The sequence below is a fragment of the Ursus americanus genome, chromosome 9 (genome assembly GCF_024610735.1).
Source record: "Ursus americanus isolate L20-20 chromosome 9, mUrsAme1.1.p, whole genome shotgun sequence".
Classification (NCBI taxonomy): Eukaryota; Metazoa; Chordata; class Mammalia; order Carnivora; family Ursidae; genus Ursus; species Ursus americanus.
This window is the reverse complement of record NC_142135.1, coordinates 32,112,506-32,137,582: the sequence shown is the minus strand read 5'-3', so window position 1 is coordinate 32,137,582 and position 25,077 is coordinate 32,112,506. Positions and strand designations below refer to the sequence as shown.

General features: G+C 36.4%; 1 protein-coding gene across 2 annotated transcripts in view; it reads right to left on the bottom strand.

The window, feature by feature from the left end:
• Positions 1-8,587: 8,587 nt before the first annotated feature.
• Positions 8,588-25,077, bottom strand: part of LRP12 (LDL receptor related protein 12) — a 72,285-nt gene continuing 55,795 nt past the window's right edge. For both annotated transcript variants that reach the window (XM_045805814.2, XM_045805815.2), the window contains 4 exons: positions 19,306-19,508; positions 16,503-17,607; positions 14,825-14,957; positions 8,588-10,875 (listed from right to left, as the gene is read on the bottom strand). In XM_045805814.2, coding sequence (XP_045661770.2) covers positions 10,009-10,875; positions 14,825-14,957; positions 16,503-17,607; positions 19,306-19,508 — 2,308 coding nt within the window. In that variant the 3' untranslated portion in view covers positions 8,588-10,008. The remainder of the gene's footprint in view (positions 10,876-14,824; positions 14,958-16,502; positions 17,608-19,305; positions 19,509-25,077) is intronic.

The window sequence follows — 25,077 nt, the reverse complement described above, 5'->3', positions numbered from 1 at the left end:
ATAAGGAAGATTATTTATACAGGAATAGCTTAGACCTAATTTTAAAAGCAAAAAAGAAAAGCAATATTGTTTGTGTTTTTGTTCTCTAATCGTTAGTAGCTATATTGAGATAAATTACATATCACAAAGTTCACCCATTTGAAGTGTTCCAGTCAATGGTTTTTAATATACTTACAGTGTTTTGCAACATTCATCTAATCTATTTTCAGAATATTTTTATCAACCCTGAAAGTAGCTTGTACCTAACAGAAGTCACCAATCCTAACTCCCCCAGCTCCCCATTTCCTAGCCCTAGGCAACCAATAATCTACTTTTTGTCCCTACAGATTTCAAGACATTTCATATAAATAGGGTCATATAATTTGTGGTCTTTTGTGACTGGCTTCTTTCACTTAGCATAAGGGTTTCAAGTTTATTCATGTTGTAGAATGTTTTTCCACTTCATTCCTTTGCATTGCTAAGTAATATTTCATTTTCTGGATATATCACACTTTTATCCATTATCAAATGATGGACATTTAGGTTATTTCTACTTTTTGGTTATTATGGATAATGCTACTATAAACATTGACATACAAGTTTTTATGTGGACATATGTTTTCATTTCTTTGGGTATATACCTAGGAGGGGACTTTCAGGGTCCTATGGTAGCTCTCTATGTAACTTTTGAGGTCCTGCCAAACTGCTTTCCAGAGCGGCGGCACCATTTTTATATTCCCACAAGGGAGGCGTGAGGGTTCCAATTTCTCTACATTCTTGCCCACACTTGTTATTCCTGCTCTGTGTGATTCTAGCCATCCCAGATTATGAAGTGGTTGTTTTTAAACCTTTTTGTTATTTTTAATAAAGCAAACATGGTTCCAAATAAAACAGAAATCCTTACTATGTGATAACACAATCTTAAATATGAAGTAAAATTTCTCCATTATTCTCTTTGTGAAAATATAGTTAAGAATTAGTTCGTGTCTCAAGAGTTCTACTCCTTCCAGTATCAGTAACAAAGGCCCTTACTGATGTTGCTAGTGCCGTGAGAGGACAGTATCCATCACACAGACATGTTCTGAGGACGAGAAATGACGTACACGAGGCATCTAGTACAATCCTTGTTACTCAGGAAAGTATACTCAATACATGGATGCTTATTTTCATGCGCAAATCAAGAACATGGTGACAAAGAATTGCTTTGCACACTTGGCTAACGATTCTAATGGCAATTCCTGAGCTAGAGAAACGGAAATTATATTGTATGGTGACATCTCAATAAAAAACAGCAATAATGCAAATCCAGCCAAAGAAAACTAATAGGAACACAATGGAGCTAAGACTCATACAATGCCCAATAACCAATACAAAGTCCATACTTAAGTCAGACGTTGAAAAACTAGGTAAGAAATTTCTGTGCTCTTTGAAATCAGAGCTCGGCAGATAAGATAGAAATACACACGATCCTATGGTAGTGAAGTTGACAAAGGTTTTTGAATATTATTTATAAGTTGCTGATTGTCATAGTTCCTTGCAAGTCATAACTTCCCTGCAAGTCTGGTGTTTATACTAGCTCAACCCATGTTACTAAGTCCATAGCATGTAGTCACATCTTTCCTGTTCAGAGTTCTGTGGCAATGCTTCATTTTGGCTTTTGTAAAGTAAAATAGATAACTGTGCCAAGATACCACTTTTCATTGAGATACAGACATAAGTTGTCCTGTAATCAGGAAAACAGGACAATGGCTGCTGTAGGAAATCTGCTCTTTCAGGAGGCTCTACTAATATACAGAATGTCTAATACACTTTGGTAGAGGCGAGAACAAAAAGAAAAAGGTTGTTTTAATTTAGAAAATGAATCTGTAGCATTGGCAATTAAAATTTATTTTCCATCTCTTATGATCTGTGAAAGCCTTCTGCATAGTCTCTTTTTCTTTTCTTTTTCTTTTGTTTAATCCTTAGAGTAATAACCCTTAAGGGTAGGTATTATGCCATGTTCCAGAGGAGACAAGGGGCCTTGGTGAGATGAAGCGATTTATTCAGTTGTGAAACTTGTAGCAGCGGAGCCGGGATTCAAACTGTGATGGGTCCCACTCCAAAGCCCAGGTTTTTCCAGCTCACTGTATTCGTCCTTAGTGAAGCTTCCATGTCACTTTTAGGAAAATATTAAGCTTCTCTGGGCTTGAGCCTCCCTCCCCCACATGGGAAGATCCAGCCTAGTTGACATCTCCGTATCTTTACTCGAAATCACTCTTAGGAAATTCTTTTTCAAAATATGTTTCTGTATCATGTGCTGTTGGTTAGCATAGAGTAACGTGGTTCTACAATGTTCCAGCACTGGTTTCCAGATTTGTCCTGAAAGCCTTTTGTTCAAATGAAATCTTAGTTATAAGCAGTTCCTTTGGCAGAGAGCGGGGCTGCCGTTTCTCGGTAGCTCGACCACCAACCGGAGCAACGACTGCTCGAGCACTACACTGCAGTCAACGGCCCTGTTCTAGTCTGTTGGCATATATCATCTCATGCAATCCTCCAGCCCACCCAGTGATTATTCCCAATTTAGAACCAGTTGCCACGTGAGGAATGTATTACTCTGTGGGGAACCGAGAAGCCGACTCCAGGAGCTTCGTGGAACCGGTGTTGAGGGCGCCAAGCCAGGGCTCGCACAGCAGCTTCCTTTCCCCACGCCTTCACAATGAGGTGCCTTCGCCGCTGCGGGTTGGGGATGCAGCCCGCAAACATTTGTGCATCGAGGGAACAAAGCGATCTGAAAATCGCTGGGTTCTCGGAGTCCCATAACCCCGAACTCCAGATTCAGTCACTGAGGTAATTGCCTCAGCAGGTCCTCTGCCTCTTTTGTCTGGGAATTCCCTTCAACTCATCCCAAGAGCGGTGCTATAGTGTCTTCTTTTTGTTGCTCTCGTTTTGACTTTTATTCTGGGTGGCGGTTCACGGTTCCAGGAGAAGTGGCTGTACTCAGAGGCATTCGGGGTAAGTGCACTTTCATGATCTTTAGAAACCACGACTCTTTCAGGATGTTTCCCACACACTTTCTCATTTAATTCAAGCTTCGGAGATGTTCTCTGTTGAACAGACATGATAGCAAACACACTGCGCTTGCCATGAGCCAGGAACTGCTCCAAGGGCTTTACATATATTAATTTATTGACTCCACCAACAGCCCTGTTATTTCCACCTACAGATGAGGAACTGAAGTGCAGAGTGAGCCAGGGGCTTGCTAGACAGCACATGCAATAAGCAGGGCAGGGTTAAAATCCGGGCGCTCTGGCTTTTACCCACTATATCACCTCTAATAAATATAAAAATAAAGATTTTTTTAGGTTATGATAATACATCATGTTGAAATAGTTATTTTAAATATAGCTGAAAAATAACGCGTTGTTACCACGTATCAACTGCCTAAATACTTAATTTGCACTGGTTGTTTGACCTTTGTATTTGTAATCAACATAAACACAATTGATGTACTTGACATAATAAGCTGAATTGATGTGATGTCCTTTTGGCAAATGAGCATCTTACTGAGACCAGTTTTTCTTAAAACTGTTTTTCTTAAAATATTCACTGTTTTTCTTAAAATATTCACTGGCAAGTTAGTGTTTCTTATGTATCAGGTACTGTGCTGCGGTGGATTACGGATGCCCCATATTCTTTGCGACGTCCGCTATTGAGAGTGGAGTCCATTACTTTCTGTTGGATCTGGGTTTGCCTCAGTGATTTATTTGACTGACAGGAGGTGACATCCTGTGCCTTCTGAGACTAGGTCATAACAAGCCTTGCAGCTTCTGCAGGGGCTTGGAACACTCACTCTTGGATCCCAGTTTCCATATTGTAAGGAAACACAAGCAGCCCTTGGAGGGGCCCACGTGGAGAGGATCCAAGCCTCCTGGCTGGTGGCCCCAGCTGAGCTCCCAGCCAATAGCTAGCTCAGACTTGTCCCTTGTAGGTGAGTATGTCCTGCAGCCCCAGTGGATGCCAAGAGCCGGATGAACCAACTCCACTGAGTGCCGCCCAAGTTATCGATTTGTGAGCAAACTGAGTAACTTGTGGTTATTTTAAGCATAAAGTTTGTTACACAGCAATAGATGACCAGAACATGTGTGAAGGCCTTTACAAATGTTACCTTAATTTATTCCTCATGATAGCTATTACTGTCCTTATTTTATATCAAGGAAGCCTCAGCTCAGTGGGTTTGCAAATAATGCAGGTCTGTTAGCTCCAATTTAAAGACGGATAATTTTCTTTACTGATATTACTTCACTTCATGATTCATCTCATTCACAAGAGGACTGTTGAGTCAGGCAGTACTAAGTAAGGTCAATTCTTAGTTTTTGTCCTTATTAGTTGGGTCCTTAGGTAGATAAAAGTAATATGTAGTTTATATTATAGAGGCCTGGGAAGCTCCAAAGATACATATAAAGGACTTGGCAAATGGTAGGAACTCAACAATGGGTAAATATATGCTGTGAGAATTCTTTCCTATGATGAAAAAGCAGCTGGTGGTAAAGGACTTAGGAATGCCTTTGAAAACAAAACAGAGGATCATAGGGGAAGAGAGGAAAAAATAAAACAAGACAAAACCAGAGAGGGAGACAAACCGTAAGAGACTCTTAATCATAGGAAACAAAGGGGAGGGGGGGTAAGGTGATGGGATAACTGGGTGATGGACATTAAGGAGGGCACGTGATGTAATGAGCCCTGGATATTATATAAGACTGATGAATCACTGACCTCTGTCTCTGAAACCAATAATACATTATGCTAATTAATTGAATTTAAATTAAAAATGTTAATGGGGCACCTGGGTGGCTTAGTCGTTAAGCAGCTGCCTTCGGCTCAGGGCGTGATCCCAGAGTCCTGGGATGGAGCCCCACATCAGGATCCTCCGCTGGGAGCCTGCTTCTTCCTCTCCCACTCCCCCTGCCTGTGTTCCCTCTCTCGCTGGCTGTCTCTCTCTGTCAAATAAATAAATAAAATCTTAAAAAATAAGTTAAAAAAATGGTCTTTGATAGTGCGAACATGGGATATACTCATTTGGGTCAGGTATGTGTCAAAATATGTCAAAAGAATGACCTTTTTTTAAAAAAAAACCTGTAATATCACATAATGGTTAAACCATGTACACATATATGGTTTATTAGATACAAATACATATTTCATTAAAGTTGAAAACATTCTTGATTAGTCAGCTATGTCTGCTACTTCCTTTTTATTTTTATTATTTATTTTAGTTACTTCCTTTCTAAAGATTCCTTCCAGTTCTAAAATTTTGTGAATTTTACTGCCTCATTCTACCTTAAATGTTGACGACCTTAGAAAAAAATGTAATCAGCCAACATTCAACCCATGCCAATATCCACAAGCAATTTGTAATTTGTATGCTATTTCTGAACAAGGGTGCATTTATTCTGAGAACCAGCCTTTTTCTCTACTGCCTGCTTCTCTTAATGCTGTCATCTTCTCCCTCCCTTGAAGTTCAGGAGCAAGGCTGTGAAGGAAGGAGCAAGCAGCTAGAAAGGAGCAGCGGGTAAACTCTTATAAACATCACTGGGTTTGTGGTAGGTACTCAACGAATACCTAGCATATTGAATGTACAGTACTCTTCTTACCCTGTCTTGCCCATTTATTTCCAGCTTAACAGGAGATGATGGTGGTTAGCAGTGGTAGACTAAAACCTCAATAGCTTGTAGAAAGACTCCCCTTCATCCTATGCTTATGGTCTCAGTCCTGGCTGATAACATGAGGGCTGGGGCCTAAGGCAGGGCTGGGGTCCACAGAACCCTAACACAGCCTCTTTGGTTTCTAGTCTCTTCCAAACTAATTCTGGAGCTCTGATAGACTGAGACAAGACAAAGTACTGTGGAGAAGATCTAAACAACATGATAAATTAGTAATATCTACTAAGATCTGTATCCTGTAAACAGAGAATACACTTTTTAAAAAAGTGTTGCTGGAACATTTAAAAAATTGAGAAGGTACAATAAACTCAAATCTCCCCAAATAATACACATAACATTTTCTGATCTTGATGCCATAAAAATGAAAATTAATGTTAAGAATCAGAAAACAAAACTACTCACACCAAAAATCCCATTATCTGAGAGAAAAAAAGCAAAGAAAAGAAAAAAGGAAAAAACTTTCCTCTGTAAAATAACTTTTGGATTAAAGAGGAAATAAATACTGAAACTTCACAACACCTAGAATATAAAAGTAATGGCAACACTAATATATCTAACTGATTCAGCTTAAGCAGTGCTTAAAATTAAGTCTATATCTTAAATCTCATATTAATAATTAGGAAATAAAAATGAATGAATGAAGTTCTAACTCAAGGAGTTAGGGGAAAAAAACAGCAAATGAACTAAGAAAAGCAAAAAGTAGGAAATTTATTAAAGTGAAAGTCAGTTAAGTGGAAAACAGAAGAATTATAGAAGAGAGACATTCAAAACATACCACTCTGGAAGAAACAAACAAATAATGTTTTAAAAGGTCAACTGTTAGCTATCTTAATTAAGAAAATAAAGGAGCAAACATAATACACAAGTGAGAGCCATATGCACAAAGAGATAACTCTGCTCAACTCTAGGCAACTAAATTTGAAAATCTGGGTGAAATGGATGACTTATGATCTCAGCTAAGATAGAAAAACTACACAGACCAATTACCACAGAAGATACTGACAAAGTTGTCAAAGAGCTCCTTGCCAAACATCCATCAGACCCAGGTAATCTCACTGAAATTTTAAGGAACGTTCATTCCATTGCAATTTAAACTGTTCCAGAGCAAAGGAAAAGAAGGAAAGTTTGTGAATTCTCCAGCATAAAACAACTAGACCTCATAAAGACAACACACACACGCGTGCGCACACACACACACACACACAAACTATAGACTCATCTCATTGATGGATACAGCTGCAAATATCTGAAATAAAATATAATCTACCAATATATTAAAAAAATACACATGGTCAAGTAGTTTATTTCAGGAATGAAAGAATGGTTCAAAATTACAAGTATATTAATAAAATTCATATTAAAATATCAAAGGAGAAAAATCGTATGATCATCTCCATAGTGATAAGGCATGTGATAAGATTCAACATGCATTCTTGTTTTTTTTTTTAAAACATAGGGATCAATGGATACTCCTTAACATGGTTAACTATATATTTAACATGATTCTAGAAGTACTAGACAGTGCAATTAAAATGTAAAGACGTATGCAAACTGAAGATATAATTGTGTAACTGGAAAACGCGAAAGAATTAAATAATATTACTAACTATAAGAGATTGGCAGTCTGGTAGCTGGGTAGAAAATTAATTAACAGAATGGACTCCCTTAATATTGGTATCAAATCCAATGAGATTCCAAAGATTAAACTCTTAAGAATGTATAAGAGCTCTATAAAGTGAAATGTGAAACATGTCTGAAGGAAATGACAATAAAAAAAGGCTTGAACAAATGGGCACCATTTTTTGATAGGCACCATGATTAAGAAGCTTTAACATGATAGATGTCAAATTTTCCTAGGTTAATCTGTAAAATTAAAACTGTCCCCCCGCCCAAAGTACTGATGGATTTGTTTTGTGAAACTCAGTAGGTGAATTCTAAAGTTCAAATAGAAAAATAAGCAAGAATGTATGAAATATTTAAACGTTAGTTATTAACAGTGTAGGACTAGTATAAAAAAAGAAGGTAGATCAATTGAAGAGGAGTCTAGAAATATATCCAAGAGATATGTAAATTATCATATGATAAAAGGGTCATTTCAAATAGTAAGGAAAGAATGAATTATTTAATAAAGAGCTTCAGGATAAAATTAACTGGGAGAAAAATGGAGCCTTAAAATCAGGATAGACTGTGATTTAAATGGGAAAAATCAAGTAACAGAAATACCCAACTTTAGTTGTAATATTCCAACTCAAATAGATACATTTTTCCCTTAAAAAAAGGTGCAAAAAAAGTATGCGTAGTATGTTACATTTGTATTACCATATATGGCATTTATATATATGGATACATTTATGTATCTACCTGGTATCTATCTCTGGAGGGGTATACAGAATCTGGTATGGTACTTATCTCTTTGGAAAGGAACTAAAGGATGGGTGTCAGGGATAGGGGAGAGACTTACTTTTTACTGTTTGAACTAGGAAGATGTATTAGCTACTTAAAAAAAGAAATTAAGACACATGCCAAAAAACAAAACCAAGAAATGTATATAATATAGTATATTATTAGTAGGACCTAAACAAGATTAATTAGGTAATGCAAATTCTGCCAGGAAAATATTCTATAGGGGTCTGAAATGCATCTGAAAATCATATAAAAAGAGAACCGATTGAGTTATTGCATCTTCTAAGAAACATTAAGAAGCAGCGTTTTCTAAGGCAAATTTATTCAGTTCCTTAGGAAGTTTTACCCTCGATTGCTGGTGTAACCTACTGTTTTACTACAAAGTGGTTAAAGAAGACTATCCGCCCTTTTTCTTCTAGACACACTGCATATCTTACAGCTTGAATCTGTTATCTGTACTAAAATGCAACAAAAATAAAGAGCAACTCTGATTTAAAAAGTACCTCAAGGCAATACAAAAAAAGTGATTTTAATTTTTGATACATATTAAAACATTTCAGTCAGTTCTTCCTGACAGCATAACACGACAAATACACAAGACCTCAAACATGCTTTAAAATGACATTCGGCAAAGTATTGGAAATTTAATAAATAGCAATAATCACACAGAAATACATTTTTCATACTCAATCATTAAGCTACTAAAACAGACAGCTAAGGAATAAATAAACAAGAATTGACAATAAAAAAATATGTGGGGTTTGCAATTCATTCTACTTAAAAAAGGGGGTGGATCTGAATGATTTCTTAATTTGCTTTTCGACATGTAGCACGATCCCCCCCATGAATAAAATATATTGAAAATCACTCTTACAATAAAGCAGTCTTTAAATACGACAAATAAATATGAAACCAGCAAAGCAATTTCAAGTTGTAATAAAAATGCCCCCCCCCAAGCTATGGAAATATATAGTCATTGTGATAGCAAATGACAGTATTTAAAGTGATAGTGCTTGTGCACTAAACTCATCTGTGACCTTGATATGATTTTAGTGCAAATCCCTAGGGTCCAATACAAGCATAACCCTGTACCAGGGAAGGACATTACCAGTTGGAACTTATCTTGTACAATTTTTGTACATATTTTATAAAGTTCAAGATTTAATGCATAGTAGAGTATCTTCATCTGTTTAATTCTGTCCCTAAATAGAGATGAAAAAAAGAAATGACTGGGGATTTTTACCATTTGGCTTGTACCATATTAGAGTATTAAAGTCAACATTAGAAAATCTATAAAAGTTTTGTTTTTGCCATTAATTTATCTAACTCTACCTAAATTTCACATCACTGAATGTTAAACGTAAGAGAAAAATTTTTAGACAAGGTTTTTCCCTTTGACAAGCGCATGTTATGATGAAATCCAATAATATTTAGATAAATGTTACATAAATAAAAACACAGGTGAATATAAGGGGCCTTTTTTTGTACATTAACAACCCTAACATCTGGTATATTAAGTTGCAAGATGTATTGGCAAAAAGCATAAAGGGTTCAATGAAAAGAAGGTATTATTTTGTACAAACAAATGTTTTAACATAGGAGAGAGAAACTGACAGTTGAATGAGTTTCAGCAGCCATACTTCTACCGTGAACTACAGTACCAGGATAAAAACAATTAGAAACAAACGGAAGAACATTATTGAACAATATGAATACATAATGCAATTTTAGCTGCTAAAATAGTAAACTCTAAAGTTCATAGAGTTACAAGTTGTTTAATTTAACCATGCAGGCTAAGATATGATAATAAGAAATCACCCTGCATCTTTTTTGTTTTTAAATTAAAACGAGTTTAATTGTGAAGTTACAAAACAACGAATGGATATTGCTCCAACTCATACACAATCTCCCTCGCTGCGATTCGTACCTAACAAAGTAACAAAGCCTCGTCATCACTCGTCTCCTGTTTCAGTGTTGCTTCCAAGCAACTGTCCGGTATCTGGGCAGTGTGGACAATACCACAGCGCTCACAGGGGCCGTCTCGATTACTTGGCCTTACTCCAGGGTTTGTGGCGCTGTATGGCTGTCTAAACCCTTGTCCTTGATCTGAGGCAAGATCGAGAAGAGGTCTGGAGCAGTCGTTCACATCAAAGTCTGAAGTTCCATCAGAAACTGGAATCAGCATTTCGACATCATCATCTTCTTCTCTTCCATGTGCCCCATTATCAAGCTGTCTCAAAGGACTCTGGTTCTGATTTACGGAGCTGGATCGTCCTAACGTAAAACGTACCCAGCGCAGCCCCTGAGTCATTCGACTGAGTGCGCTTGTGAGCTGGTGACGGGCCGGACTCACACCCGGGGGCTCCACACTTGTCGCATCCCTTCCGTTCTCTGTGTGGCCACCTCGCGTACTCGGAGTTGAGGAACTTCCACTGGCTCCCACTGTTGCTTCTACTGCTGTCGTGGGAGGGACTTTCTGGGGCAAAGGAGCTGCAACCCCCCCAGATGCTCCTGCCGTATCTCTTCTCTCATTTTCTGTGTCTGTGTCGTCGGACTCCACGGAAAACAAACTTCTGTGGGTATGATTTCTTTCAGGTTCTCTGCTGGTACTCTGACTGGGGACAACCTCATCCCCATCTGCTGAGACCAAAGCCAATGACCCCGAATGACGTGATCTTGCAAAGTTAAAAATACGATTCCAAATGTTGCTGGATCTGCCTGCCATCGGAAGCCTGATTGAAGTAAATCCAAGCTGAGATCGTACTGCTAGTCTCAGGTTTTCCAAAACAGAAGCCTACAAAAAATAAGAAAAGATCTTAAGATAGCTAACGATGAAGTATGAAAATAAAAAACACCCTCTGAATAAGAATGTGTTGTGGTTAAAGATGCTATTATTGATTGTTAGGGTCCACGAAGGATGAAGTAAATTCTCTCATCTATACAGGTTCACCCTACTACAGAATCTAATCTGTAACTTATACCATTGTTCACCTGCTTTAGATTTTCTGGACACTTCACTTTAAAATGATGTTCAGTATCAATTACAACAACTATTTCATTTTAAAACTGCCCACTGTAATCCAATCTAAAAGCGTACCGAAGCTGAAAAATAAAATTATTTGATACTTCTCTAGCTAGGAATGGAAACTAGGCCCTTCATCTGTTTTATGCCTTTTTTTTTTTTTTAAAAACATAGAACAAGTGAGATTTGATTTACAAAACTGAAACTTTCTAAAACATGTGAAAGTTACATTTCACAGTTGGTTCTCAAGGATTTGCTGAATGAATGGACAATGAAGATTGATTTTTATTGTCATAAATAAAATTATTAATTAATTTGTAATACAGCAGAGGAAACGAGCTAAAAACCTTAATTTGCTTATAGCAGTACACAATGGTAGTTGAGACATTTGGACTCTTCTCAGTCTTTAAAGTTTTATCTTCTACAGCTTAGCGTTAAGCATAAATTATCATATCCTTGTTCTTTGAAAATTTACTTTTTCCTAGATGAATACATTTATGGATTATTTTTAGGACATACAACATTTATTTAAAACAGTCTTTAGGCTCCATCTAGTGGTTATAAAAAGGAGCATTCAAACTTGGAACAGACACAGTTTTCAGTTGTGGCATTTGGTATTTAAAACACAGTATTTCCAGGAAAGAATGGTGAGTTGATGTACTCCCTTTTCAATGATGATATAAATTCCCTCTGCCAAAATGAATAGCTCCTGCCTTTACTCTCACAGAAGAAATGAGGGAAAGGAAAGATGTGATAGCATGTGCTCTTTATCTTTCTTCAAGATGGGTATTAAGTTTACTTGTAAAACATAAACTCAGTAATATAATTCAGAGAAAGCAAGGAAACTACTTTCATAGGAATATTTAATAACCTAGCCTTAGTAAAGCACAGATTGTCAATAAGAAATCTGAATATCAGCATCACAGATTTGCTATACAAATGAGTCAAGATGTTCCACCAAGTACCTAATTATAAACTGAAAAACAAAATGGTTCATATCCTTAAGGAACTTCTCCATAGATGTGGTCCTCACCATTCGGCATCTGAGTTCTAAGGCTTTTGTGTGAGCACCAATTTAATCCAGCCACGAACAGAAGGCTCTGCAGCTAAGCTTCCCTTCTATGCAGCTATCTCCCATCAAGATCCACAATGCCGACTTTCACATTACAGTCAGTCATAGCGAGGTGAAGCTCTCTACCTAGTTATAAGTCTGTTTAATTAAAATTAATTTAACATTAGATTCTATAAGGGGATCTCATGAATGTTTTAGGAATAATTTTATATACTTCTTCAGTTTATGATGCAGAAGAAAGCATTCTTTAGAACACATTTCTATTTTTGAATGGGATAGTAATTTAGAATATTGTTTTTCTTTTTAAAAACTCTTATGAAAATTTGAGAATTTGTTACCAAAAGTTTTAAACTTGAAAGTTTAACCTCATAAACTGAATAAAATCCACCTTACAATTCATAAACGTACTTTTAAAACTTTGTTGAAGTAGAATTCCCTCCTAAGGGTAACATAAACCTAAAGGATGGTGTAGTATGTAGTAAAGAATTAAACCGTACCGCAGTGAGGTCTGACTTTTGCCCTCTACTTCTGGGATGTGATCTCTAAGCTCTTATAATGTCTTCTATGACAGGGGTGTCCCTGCCTGGGGCCTTGGGGCAGCCAGATACAGAGAACACTGTGTCTGAGGGGGAGACTGGAAGCCACACCAGCAATGTGATGCAGGGTGGGTGCTCTGGGTCAGCGCTATCAGTCAAACTCTGCAGGGGCTGGGGACTGAGATCAGCCACATGTACAGTCATCATTCCTATGTGATGGAGCCCCAGTAAAAAATCTGGAGGCCAAGTCCTGGGTGAGCTTCCTTCCTTGGCAATATTCTGTGCACACTGTCATACACCTGTGTTGAGAGAGTAACACTGTCTTGACTTTATGGGGAGAGGAGAACTAGAAGATCTGTGTTTGCTACCCTCTTGAACCCTGTTCTATGTGTCTTTTCCTTTGGCTGATTTAATCTAGGTCCTTCCTTGTAATAAACCATAACCATGAGTATAATAGCTTTTAATGGGTTCTGAGTCCATGCAGTGAATTGTCAAAACTGAAAATCATTTTGGGAACCCCTGAACTTATAATTTCTATAAAGATCAGAGCTGCCTTATGTAGACTGTGCTTCCTCTAACTAGACAATTGGCTAAACTCTTGAAGGCAGCCTTAGGGTATAGGGGTGGTGGGTGGCAGATGGTGGAGTGGGTGGGTGGGTGGAATTAACCACTTTTTGAGTTCCTACCTAAAAGAAACCTTCCACATGGCAGGGTCAATAGACTATAGCTTTTTCCTATTTTGGACACAAAATTCCAACCAGTGGAGCTTCTGAATTGTTTACTAACAAAGTAACAATCCAGAGAAATGTTTTTTTTTTTCTTTTTTTTAAAAGATTTTATTTATTTATTTGACAGAGATAGAAACAGCCAGTGAGAGAGGGAACACAAGCAGGGGGAGTGGGAGAGGAAGAAGCAGGCTCACAGTGGAAGAGCCTGATGTGGGGCTCGATCCCATAATGCCGGGACCACGCCCTGAGCCGAAGGCAGACGCTTAACCGCTGTGCCACCCAGGCGCCCCCAGAGAAATGTTTTTAAAACTATAAATTCTCACCAAATATTTCCTAAAAGTCAAATAAAGGTGACAGACTGTAATCAGTAATCTTATTTACCAGAAATTAGATCACTGGGATTTTTGCACAGAATTAGATCACTGGGAAAACAATGTTTATCAATTTTTATAAATATTTCTGGATGAATTTACATTTTTAAATGTATACATCCTTATGCCTTTATTTTTTAAAGATTCTATTTATTTATTTATTTATTTATTTATTTATTTATTTATTTATTTATTTTATTTCTTTAAAGTAGGCTCCAAGCCCAGCATGGAGCACAATGTGGGGCTTAAACTTATGACCCTGAGATCAAGACCTGAGCTGAGATCAAGAGTCGGACACTTAACTGACTGAGCCACCCACCCAGTCGTTCTTGAAAAAGAAATTTTTTAAAAAGTGCTAATAGAAATTTAAAGAATTCAGAAACATTAATAAAGAATGAGTTACTATTTAAAGAAATGATATGAATTCTTAAACACTATAAAATCTAGCTGTGAAGAAGTTTTCCCTCAAGTCAGGTGGAAATGTTAACTTCATTGCAATTACTTTTATCATTAACTAGTTAACCAGCATGTTACTAAATATGTAACCAGTTACTATTTAAAATACTATGAATTCTGAAACACTATAAAATCTAGCTATGAAGAAGTTTTCCCTCAAAGTCAGGTGGAAATGTTACTTAGTTGCAATTGCTTTTACTTATTAACTAGTTAATCTAGCATGTTACTAATATATTACTAGCATACTAATTTTAACATTCATTCTTAATCCTTTAGATGTTTAGTTCAAATAGAAAATAACTTACCAAACTTGACTTCTGAATTTTAATACGCCAAATGATCCTAAACAGTAAAATGCTTAAGAATCACATAACTAAATCAGAAGAATGAAAAACTGATTTTGTAGCATTTGTTAAAATATAACGAAACAATTAAAATTTCAAATCCTCCATATATTTAATCCTTGACTTGACTGCAAAAATTATGACAAAGGTCCTTTATCATATATACAAATATAGAATTCATTTCATGAGACAGAAATCATAAACTGCAACATACCTGATTAGGTGAACAAACAGGAAAATCTTCAACTGGTGGAATTAAACCCTGAGCAATCAATTGTCCATAAGAGGGAGGAGCTTCTCTTCTTAGCAATTCTGCTTCCACTCTTGACAACTGTGTTTCAAATGACCTTTGAGAGAAAACAGGGTGATAAAAAGGGTTCAAAAAAAAAAAAAAAAAAAAAAGGCAAGACAAACTAATGATTTTTGAATCAAGAATTAAAACAATCTGAACCTTAATATATTTGACCATTTTTAAAGCTTAGTCAACCAACATTTATTGAATATCTATACCATTCCTACACTGAGAATACAAAGATGAAGACAGTCTGTCCTCATGGGGCTTTATATTAGAAGCCTGGATCACTAAGTTCTAATGAATTAGAAATCCCCATAAGAGGTAAAGGTATGAGATTTTTAAACCCCTAAGAACATAAGGGGCTTTGGATTTTAGGTGGAAGTAATCATCCAGTTCAACACATTTAGTTTACAGATGAGGAAAAGAGTGAAATGAGTTGCTAATGTACTTTCTTGCATAGCTTGTTCCTAAACTCAAGACCTCGGACTCTTCATTAAGCTCTTACGCTGCAATGTAGTAAAAAATCTTCTGGCCATTTATACTTGCCCAAAGACAAGATGCAGCATGATTACTTTGATTCTGTGCATCTATTAGCTTAGTTGTCTGGGACATGAAGTTCCTTGTTGAATCTATTATTTGTAACTCTCCTGGAATGTAGGGTCACTGTCTCCACGACAGCCTCCTAAGGGACCTCTCTCTGCCATCAGCTTCTCCCAGGTCCAGTCTATCCTGCACCACGTGGAAGAAAACCTTCCTGCAGGTCACCCTTTAATACTTAACCATTTCTTACGTAACTGAGAACTCTGACACATGGCTCTTATGGTCCTCCACAACACGACACTAGCCCATGTCCCAAGTTTCACCTTTCAGCCCTTCATATGTACCTTAGGCTCCAGACATCCTGAACTATGTGCTACTTTTCCAAACAATGCTGGGGATTCCTACTTCTATGCATTTTCCCAGGCTAATTTTTTCAACTACAAGACCTTTTCCCTGTCTACATTCTGCTTACAGATTTCAAATGGCACTTCTTCAATAAAAGCCCTTCCATAATCCCCTCATCAAATTAGGTATCTTTTGACTTTTATACCACTTTGTTTTATAGTTCTTACAGCATTTGTATTTTCGTCATCTTATTCCACCCACCAATGACTTCCTCCTAACTCTAAAGTGCCTGCGAAATTATGCCTTATTCATTTTCTACTCATCTGTATAGTGCTTTGAACATAGTAGGTTCTCAAATATTTGCAACTGTCGAATTCCTATTTATAAAAACACGGGTTAAAACATTACAACTGAGAACTGCAGCTTGCAAAGTTCCTATAAAACAGATTAATCTGAAAACAGAAACTGGTAAATACAGATTGGTTTTTCTCACCTCATAACTCTCAGTATTTATTAGTTTTTAAAATGTGTTTAGCCTCTTGGGTCTTAATCTTTTCACACTAATTTCATAAATCATGAAAGACAGTTATCTATTTCCAAAAATGGTATAAAACCAAAGTCTAACACTGATGACGCTAAAGTTCTGCTGCAAACACTGGGACCATGTGTATTGCAGAAGGCACAACCACTACAGTTTTGTCTTGATACTCACCTTCGTTCAAACATTCTCAGAGAATAGAGCTTACAGGTACATCCCAGGGCAATGACCAGTAACAGGCCACAGATAAGGCTCCCTATGACGGCTGCAGTTATGACTCTGGTCGGCACAATGACCGGGCAATTCTCCTCATCGCTGCCGTCACCGCAGTCATCCTGAGAATCACACACCCAGCTTTCAAACACACAACGATTGTTTTTACAGTGAAAATTTCCTGGCTGGCAAAAAAAGCAGTTTTTTTCATCTGAGCCGTTTGGGCAATGATTCTGGTAGTTGCAGCGATCAGAACGAGGATAACAGACACCGTTTCGGGAACAGGGGAATTCTTCCTTCTGGCACATGGTGCAGTTTATTTCATCCCTTCCGTTTGGGCAATGCCAATACCCATCACAGCGCTGCTGTTCTGTGTAACACCCCCAATTACCCCCACAGGGTATTTCCCAAGGCAAACAGAAGCCATCTACTTGGTAAGTGGCATTAAATCCCCTTGCAGCGTTCACTTTGTCAGCGCAAAAATGGACCCTGATCTGCCCGGAAGAAGAAACCACCGTAAGAGGTGCATGAGAATCAAAAGCCGTTAAGACACGCAAAAGCTTGTGTGGATTCTCCTCTAACCCATCGTATATTTTGACGTAATCGCCATAACCAGTACCATCGAGTTTAAAGTCGGTGAAGCGTAAAATGACTTTACGATGATCACCAGTGTCTATTAACCAGGTGCAGTTGCTTCCAGGAGGATAGAAATCCGGGTAATTGGGAGAATTGAAAGTACCGTAGAAATATTTTAGCCACTGCCCACAGGTCGGCATGTCACAGTCGATCTCGTCTCCGAGGTCCAGGCAGTCAATGTTGCCGTCGCATTTCAGAGATTCGGGGAGACACGTGTAAACCTTGGTGAACCGAGACAGACACTGGAACTGGTTGTAGGCACAGGGCTGAAAGGAAGCGGATGTCGGGGGGTCGGCTTCTCGGGCGCAGACCTCCTCGTCAGAGCCGTCTCCGCACTCGTCCATGCTGTTGCATTTCCAGGCTTCAGGTATACACTTGCCATTGCCACAGCGGAACTGATCGCAAGCACAGTTGGGTTCTTCGGATTTCCCTGGGAGGGCGTGGGGAGGACGGAGATGGAGAGGCAGGGAGAAAAAAAAACATACTCTTTCAAAGATACAGAACAGCAAGTGGTATTTTTATAATAAACATTAAGCCCAAGCGATAGGGGTTTAAAAAAATCTTATTTTAAAAAACAGATTAGGTTCTAATGGCAAATTAATATTGGCTCAACACATTAATATTGGCTCAAGAATTCGATTTATTAAACACCTATTGCTTGTTCCATGAAGACCTTTGTATTTTGACCTAAAGCAAAGAGAACACAAACCGGGGTTGCCAGAAGGGAGGTAGGTGGGGGGGATGGGATGGAATAATGGGTGATGGGTATCAAGGAGGGTAATTGCTGTGATGAGCACTGGGTGTTGTATGTAAGTGATAATTCACTAAATTCTCCTCCTAAACCCAATATTATGCTGTGTGTTACTGGAATTGAAATAAAAACATGGAAAAAACAAAAGGGAGGAGAACAGTTCTGCTTTTGTAGAGAGCTGTTTTACTGCAGAACATTTAGTAATCTAAGATACATGAGCCAATAGACGATATTGCCTAAAATTTTTAAATAGTTTACTGTATAAACATCATTAGAATGACAGACGTATTGAAATAAAGAAAAATTCACCCACAAAAATCACCTTTCCAAATCAATTCTTTTCATATTTTTTGTGTTCTTTTCTAGTTCGTTTTTATATATACAATATTTTGCTATATGTGTCATATAGCATACACTATTTTGTAATCCTATTATATAGACCCAAATTTCTGCTAAGCTTATAAGATTAGCTTTATATACAGTTGATAATATTTCATGTGATCATAACACAACACTTCCATTTTATAATTCTACTGTTTAACACAAATGCAAAACACTGCATGAATCTGAGCTAAAGATATACATTTACTCATCAAAATAGTAGGGGGAAAGAGAGAAAAAACTTGAAATGCCTATAGAATTCCAATTATTGTAGTGTACCATCCTAAATATATATCAATGATGAGGTAGGGGAAGAAAATCAAACATGAGATCCTTACGGTCCCCAAAACGAACAATGTTTATGACAATACTTCTCCACTAACAACTTACTTATTGGTAAAGAGGTGACAGAGAATGTGCTTCAGAAGCTAAATAAGTATTACAAAGAAAAAGCAGTGTATTTGTTGAAAAGACGATGACAAATTTTAGAAGATGTAAAATGATTTTCAACAAAAGTATATAAAATTCTAATACTCTGAGTTATTCACATATGTATAATCTGGTCACACTTTTTGAAAGAAAAGATTCAGAATAGTAAAAGAAGACTTCTGATACTACAAACCATGGAGTGAAACGGAATGTCTTTTCTGCGAAGCTGTAAAGACAATGGTCATTCAGACACACAGAAACACATTCTGAGGCAACTTTCAGGTTCTCAGTAAACACCCGAGGGAAAAAATGTTACTTTTAAAATAAGCGTATTTAAATATTTAAAAAGAAAGTTGACCTTAGTTTATAAAATTGATCATTTTATTAGAATGTACAAAACACCTTTTTGAGACTGTGCCCTAGGGCACCTGAGCCTTCTTCAATCTCAATAGCCTTGAGGCTTAGTCAAAATTAAATGGGTATTGTTTTAGAAGACTAGCCCCAAACTGACTTGGTATATACTACAGAATTCTGCTCATTGTCTTTCTTCTTTTTTTGAAAACACACCTGAAAAATATGCCAGCCTGAAACCCTTTCTAGAGATACTGTCATCGGAATGGAACCTGATCCAGACGTGGTCTTGGGAAGAAATATATGGTGGTGGAACTGTCGAACCACAAGCTCTGTAACTTTCAATGTTCTTGTATGTTTCTATCGTCAACCAGTCCAAACTGCATCTTCTGGACCCTTGAATATCAAAATCCTGAAAACTAGAAATAAAAAGTCAGAAAAGGCTATTAATAAGGGTAATTTTAGAAAAAAATTTTCAGAATAATACAATATAACTGAGGACTTTATTGTAAGCCTCCATATTCGCTGATTCTCCTGGGTTTTCCAGGCATACTGTCATCAGCAAACAATAACACTGTTTCTATGTTTCTAATGTTTATACCTCTTTCCCAGATTCTCAAACAATACTTCTTAAGTAATACCAGATTCCAAAATAATGCTAAAAAAACCCTAGGTAATAGTTGGCACCTTGTTTCTTTTTCTTCTGTTTGTGTGTGTTTAGGAAGGACTACTTCTAAATCAGAATATCCCAATTGTCCTGTATTTGAACTAGAAACACCACTCCATAATCTGATAAACTGAAGTACACACAGAGAATGTCAGTCTCCTCTTAGATTAGACTGCTTCATTTGCTTGCTTAGTGAAAAGTTTACAGCTTACATTTTCAGGTGAGCAAATAGCACAAATCCAAGGAAAGTAACAAAAAGTAAAAACAAACAAAAAATCTTTATCAGTGAAAAATCCCTAAGATTGGGAATACTTTTTTTTTTTTTTTAACAGAAGTTACGTTATAGTCAAAGACTATCTTGTCGTTCACAAAATATGGGCATGCAAAAAGGGCAAAAAAGTCAAAAGCACATATAAAATTAACTACTGCTATGAAAAAAGAGAAACTAAAGCACTATTTTCCAATAACATGTCTCCACCAAGCAGGGAATATCTGACTTTATCTCCATGCCTCTGCCTCAAATTGTGAAAATGAAATTAATTATTCAAGGATTTTTACATCAGGATATTTCCTGTTTAAATAGTCTGAGTAACTATAAGAAAAACTGACAGATAATCTGATTGTTACCAGTTTTTCACTATTCTGAACAATGCTTTAAAGAACTCTTGTATGTATCTCTGCATGAGCAAATATTTCTATAGGACAAATTTTTCTAGAAGTAGAATTGCTAGGTCAAAAGACAAAATTCCACTTTAAATTTGACAGACACTGACAGAAATATTTATACTAACTAATTTCCATTGAGTTTTATGAAAGAACCTTATACTCCATGACTCTGGAAAATTGGGATATTCTGTTTTTTAAAAAAACTTTTACCAACTATTTTGCAATTCCTTATTTACGGAGATTGAAACACTTTTTCCTATGTTTACTTCTTATGTTTATTTCTTTTCCTATGAATTGCTTTGTTCTATCATCCTTCATCAGAAATTTTTCTTATTCACTTAAAAATTCTCTATGTAGTAAAAACATGTACCTATTTAGGGGTCTGTCTATAATGCAAGATATAGGTACAGATATCTGTACCCACATTCTCTCCAATAGCTGATGTCAGTCATTGGTTGGCACGAACTGACATCTCTCACTGGGTTTTATGTGCACTTTCCTGAAGACTAATGATGTTGAACATCTTTTCATGTGCTTATTGGCCATTCTTACATCTGTGAAGTGTATGTTCAAGTCTTTTGCCCATTAAAAAAAATTGAGTTGTTTCTCAAGTTATTCAATGTTCTCAGAGACAGGTCAAGATTTTTACACCTACTTGGTTTTATCATGCATGGAACATTCTCGTCTGGTCATCCTGCACTTGTGGAGGTTTGGTTCAGCTTTGCCCTTAGTCTTAGGTGAATTCTTAATTTTAGGACATTGTGTTTACTTATAATGTATGACATTTCTGTGGCTTCCATAAAATCCCAGGGAATTTACCAAGCTCCTCAAACTCAGCAGGTTTCAGACTCCAAACGCTGCCTCAGCCACAGGGCACAGCTGCTGAAATCCTGGAGTAGCTTTTTCTACCAGGTTTCTTAGTGTCTCTTAAGCATGCACAGTTCAGAAAAGAGCAAAGAATTTGAGAATGCAGATGTAAGGGCTTCCTACATTGGGGCTCTCTCCTTTCCAGGACTTGCCTTTTCAATTTCCAGCTACTCTGACAGGCTCAACACCACCGTGATACCACCTCAAGCCCACGAGACTGTGGTGGTCTGTCTGTTTGAGTTCCAGTTACTCCGCTCTGCCTGGGGAGCTAACAGGAAGCAAATGTATCTCACCAGTGTGGGTCCTTTCTTTCAAGGGTTTAGTTCCCTTTAGCTTCTGCCATTTCTATTTACTTTCTAGAACCTTTGAATAGTTTTAAAAAAATTTTTATCCAAAGTTGATCATTATTTATGGGTGGGCTAGTCAGACTCAGCTAAGGAATCCCTTAATACACTTTTACCCACTAAAATGTTTAAGATTGAGGAAAGCAGGATCCTTGCCCAGAACAAAAGAAATGATCAATCAATATCTATTCATGTATACACTCTTGGATTTGGTTTGCTAATATTTCATTTAGGATTATTAAAATACATTTAAAAGTAAAATTAGGTTTCAGGTTTTCTTTTTTTATGATTCATCGTAGTTTATAGAACAAAGATGCTGATCACATACCTGTGCCCTGTGCCTGTTTAAAGTATAGATCTAGGGTAGAAATTTTCAATTTCTTCATGTTTTTTGGTTTAATCAGCTTTCCCTAAACTTTTGAGCCACCTTTGATAATTTAAATTTTTGTAGAAATCATTTTATTATTAAGATAAAATTTTACTATCAAGGTAAAATTTGTTACAAAGCTGAAACAGTACTTTCTTACACTAAAAATTTTTTTCATATCTGTGGGCTTTATATTTGCCTGGATTTTCTATAGAGATGAGCATAGTATTGGCAAACATGGAGAGTTTCATCTCTTCCTTCCCATTTTTCCTTTTACTCATTTCTATTTATTGTCTTTTTGCATTGACTCAGGGTTTCTAGTATAAGCAGTGAAAGCATGCATCCTCATCCTCGTCCTTGGTACTAAAATTAACTTCAATATTAAGTTTGATTGAAACACTTTTTAACAGATACCTTTTATCAAGTTAAGGAATTCCTTATCTATTCATTTAGTAACACCTGCCTAAACTATTTGGTTTTAGAATTTTTATCTGAATGTTGATTCAATTTCTTTAGTGAAGAATCAATTCTTGAATCAATTTTGGTAATGTACAATTTCTAGAAAATGGTCCAATTTATCTAATTGTATAACAGTGTTACCATAAACTATTCATAATATTCCCTTATGACTTTAGAAGCCTCTATTATTGTATTTATAATTTTAGACACTTTTGCTCATTCTTACTTGTACCTTTTCTCTTTTTTCTTCAGTCTTGCTTTGAGACTTGTTTATTTTCCCGAGGTTTCCAGTTTGTTTGTTTTATTGAATCTTATTGTTTATTCCCTCTATTTAATTATTTTCTGGTCTTATCTTACTGTAATGGGCACCTGGGTGGCTCAGTCAGTTAAGTGTCTGCCTTCGGCTCCAGTCATGATCTCTGGGTCCTGGGATCCAGCCCTGTGTTGGGCTCCCTGCTCAGTAGGGAGTCTGCTTCTTTCTCTCTCTCCCTCTGCCCCACCCCACTGCTCATTCTCTGTCTCTCAAATAAATAAATAAAAATCTTAAAAAAATTTACCCTGTAGTTTTCCTTCTATACTTTTAAGAAAATGCTGAGCTTGTTTATTTCCCATTCTGCTTATTTTTAAGTCAAGGCATTCAAGCTGTAAATTTTTCGCTAAGTAGTCCATCAATGTGTTCCAACAGATTTAATAAGTTAATACTTTCATTATGGTTATTTTCAAAATATTTCATGAGTTCCAGTGTGATTTTCAGCATTAGTGCAGGAGTTTTTTAGGCATATGCTTTCAAACATATGGGTTTTGTTGTTATTTCCCCCCAGTTTTTTATTGTGGTTTCTAATTTAACTGCATTGTGGTCAGAGAACACAATCTGAATAATGCAAAGTCTTAGAAATGGAATTCAGAATTCCTCTGTGTTTAATACATAATTTTTTTGTAAATATTCCATATGTTTTTGAAAACAATGCATATTCTCTATTCACTGAATATAAACATATATAGTGTTCCTACTGGATCAAGCTTGTTAATTTTTATCAAATCTTCTATCTTTACTATTTTTGTTTAATCTATTGAATTCTGATTAAAGGTATGTTTATTAACTTCCACTAACTGGATCAAACTTGGTAATTCTTCATATTCTGCTGCTTTGCATGTATTTTAGGCTTTGTTATGAGGTACACAAAATTTACCATGATTCCATCTTCCTAGTGGATTATTTCATTTGTTACTAATATTTTGTGTCTTAAGCTAAATTACATCTACTGTTAATCTTCCTACACTAGCTTTCTCTATATCAGTATTTCCAAAGCTTATCTTTTTCTATCACCCCTTCCTAAGCTGTGTTTGTTTTAGGTATGTTCTTAGAAGCCCTTTATAGGAGGGTCACACCAATCAACAAACCAATAAACCTGATCAGACTGTCTTTAAAAGGTTAAATGAATTTTTTATTGAACACCCCTTCTATTGAGGGAGATGTTTCATTTTCCTCCTTTCCTGTGTTCTTTTGTATTCATAGGTTTTTTTTTAAATTTCTTTTACTTTACCAGATACTCAAGATTGCTATCTATTTTTTCAGTAGTTATCTTTAGATGTTGTAATTCAAATACTAAAACATACTTTTGTTCTAATTAAGGCCAAGTAAGAGTATTCGGTGTTTCTATTCTCTTTTCAAATTCTCAGATTTGGTGGAAAAATTTACAACCTTATTTTCACTAATCTCTAACTGAAATTTGGCATTTCACTTATAAATATAAACAACAAACCATGATAGTATTTACAGTACCTGTCACTCTGTCGTCAGCAGAAATCACAGATAATTACATTTCAGTTTAAATATCTAGAATAACTATTTACACTCAAAATCACCTTGAAATTACAGTAGCTGTTAGAATCATCACTTACTAATAGGTTAATAGCATATATTACTATATTACAAACTTGTAAAAATGTTCCGATAGCTATACCTCAATATAATTGGTTCCCTTTGTAATAATATGTAGTATGACTTATGAGTTTAAAAACATTTAGAAAAGAATCTATACATGTCACTAACTACCAAAGTGTTCACAGCATAAAAAAGGTTAAGGAAAAAAATCCTGATGCACTTGTGATGAGCAGTGGGTGATGTGAAGAATTGTTGAATCACTATATTGTACACCTGAAACTAATATAACACTGTATGTTAACTATACTAGAATTAAAATAAACAAAAACAAAACAGTGAGGGTTATCACGTCTGGAGTAAATTTGTGTTTGGATTTTGTTGGCTGTTTCTGTTAGTATTAATATTTTCCATACATTCTGGAAATAATGCTCATTCTGTAGAAGCTTTTCTGGTTTTCTCTCTCTCCTTTTAACCCACTCTATTTCTGTATTCTCCTGTCTGTGTTTTGTAGCTACGTCCACCTGCGTCCATTCCAGAACAATCTTAATATGGTGGTTCAGAGGATTACAGATCCTGTCGTGGAGTCAGTAGGTAGCCTGGTTAAATTCCTCTTTGTAAGGGTATGTCCTCCCACCTCTCTAAGTTTTCAGCCCCATACAAGTTCAGGCAGTGGTTAGTGATTAATGCAAGTTTTCTTCAGTCTTCTTTTTTTTTTTTAAATTAAAAACAAAAT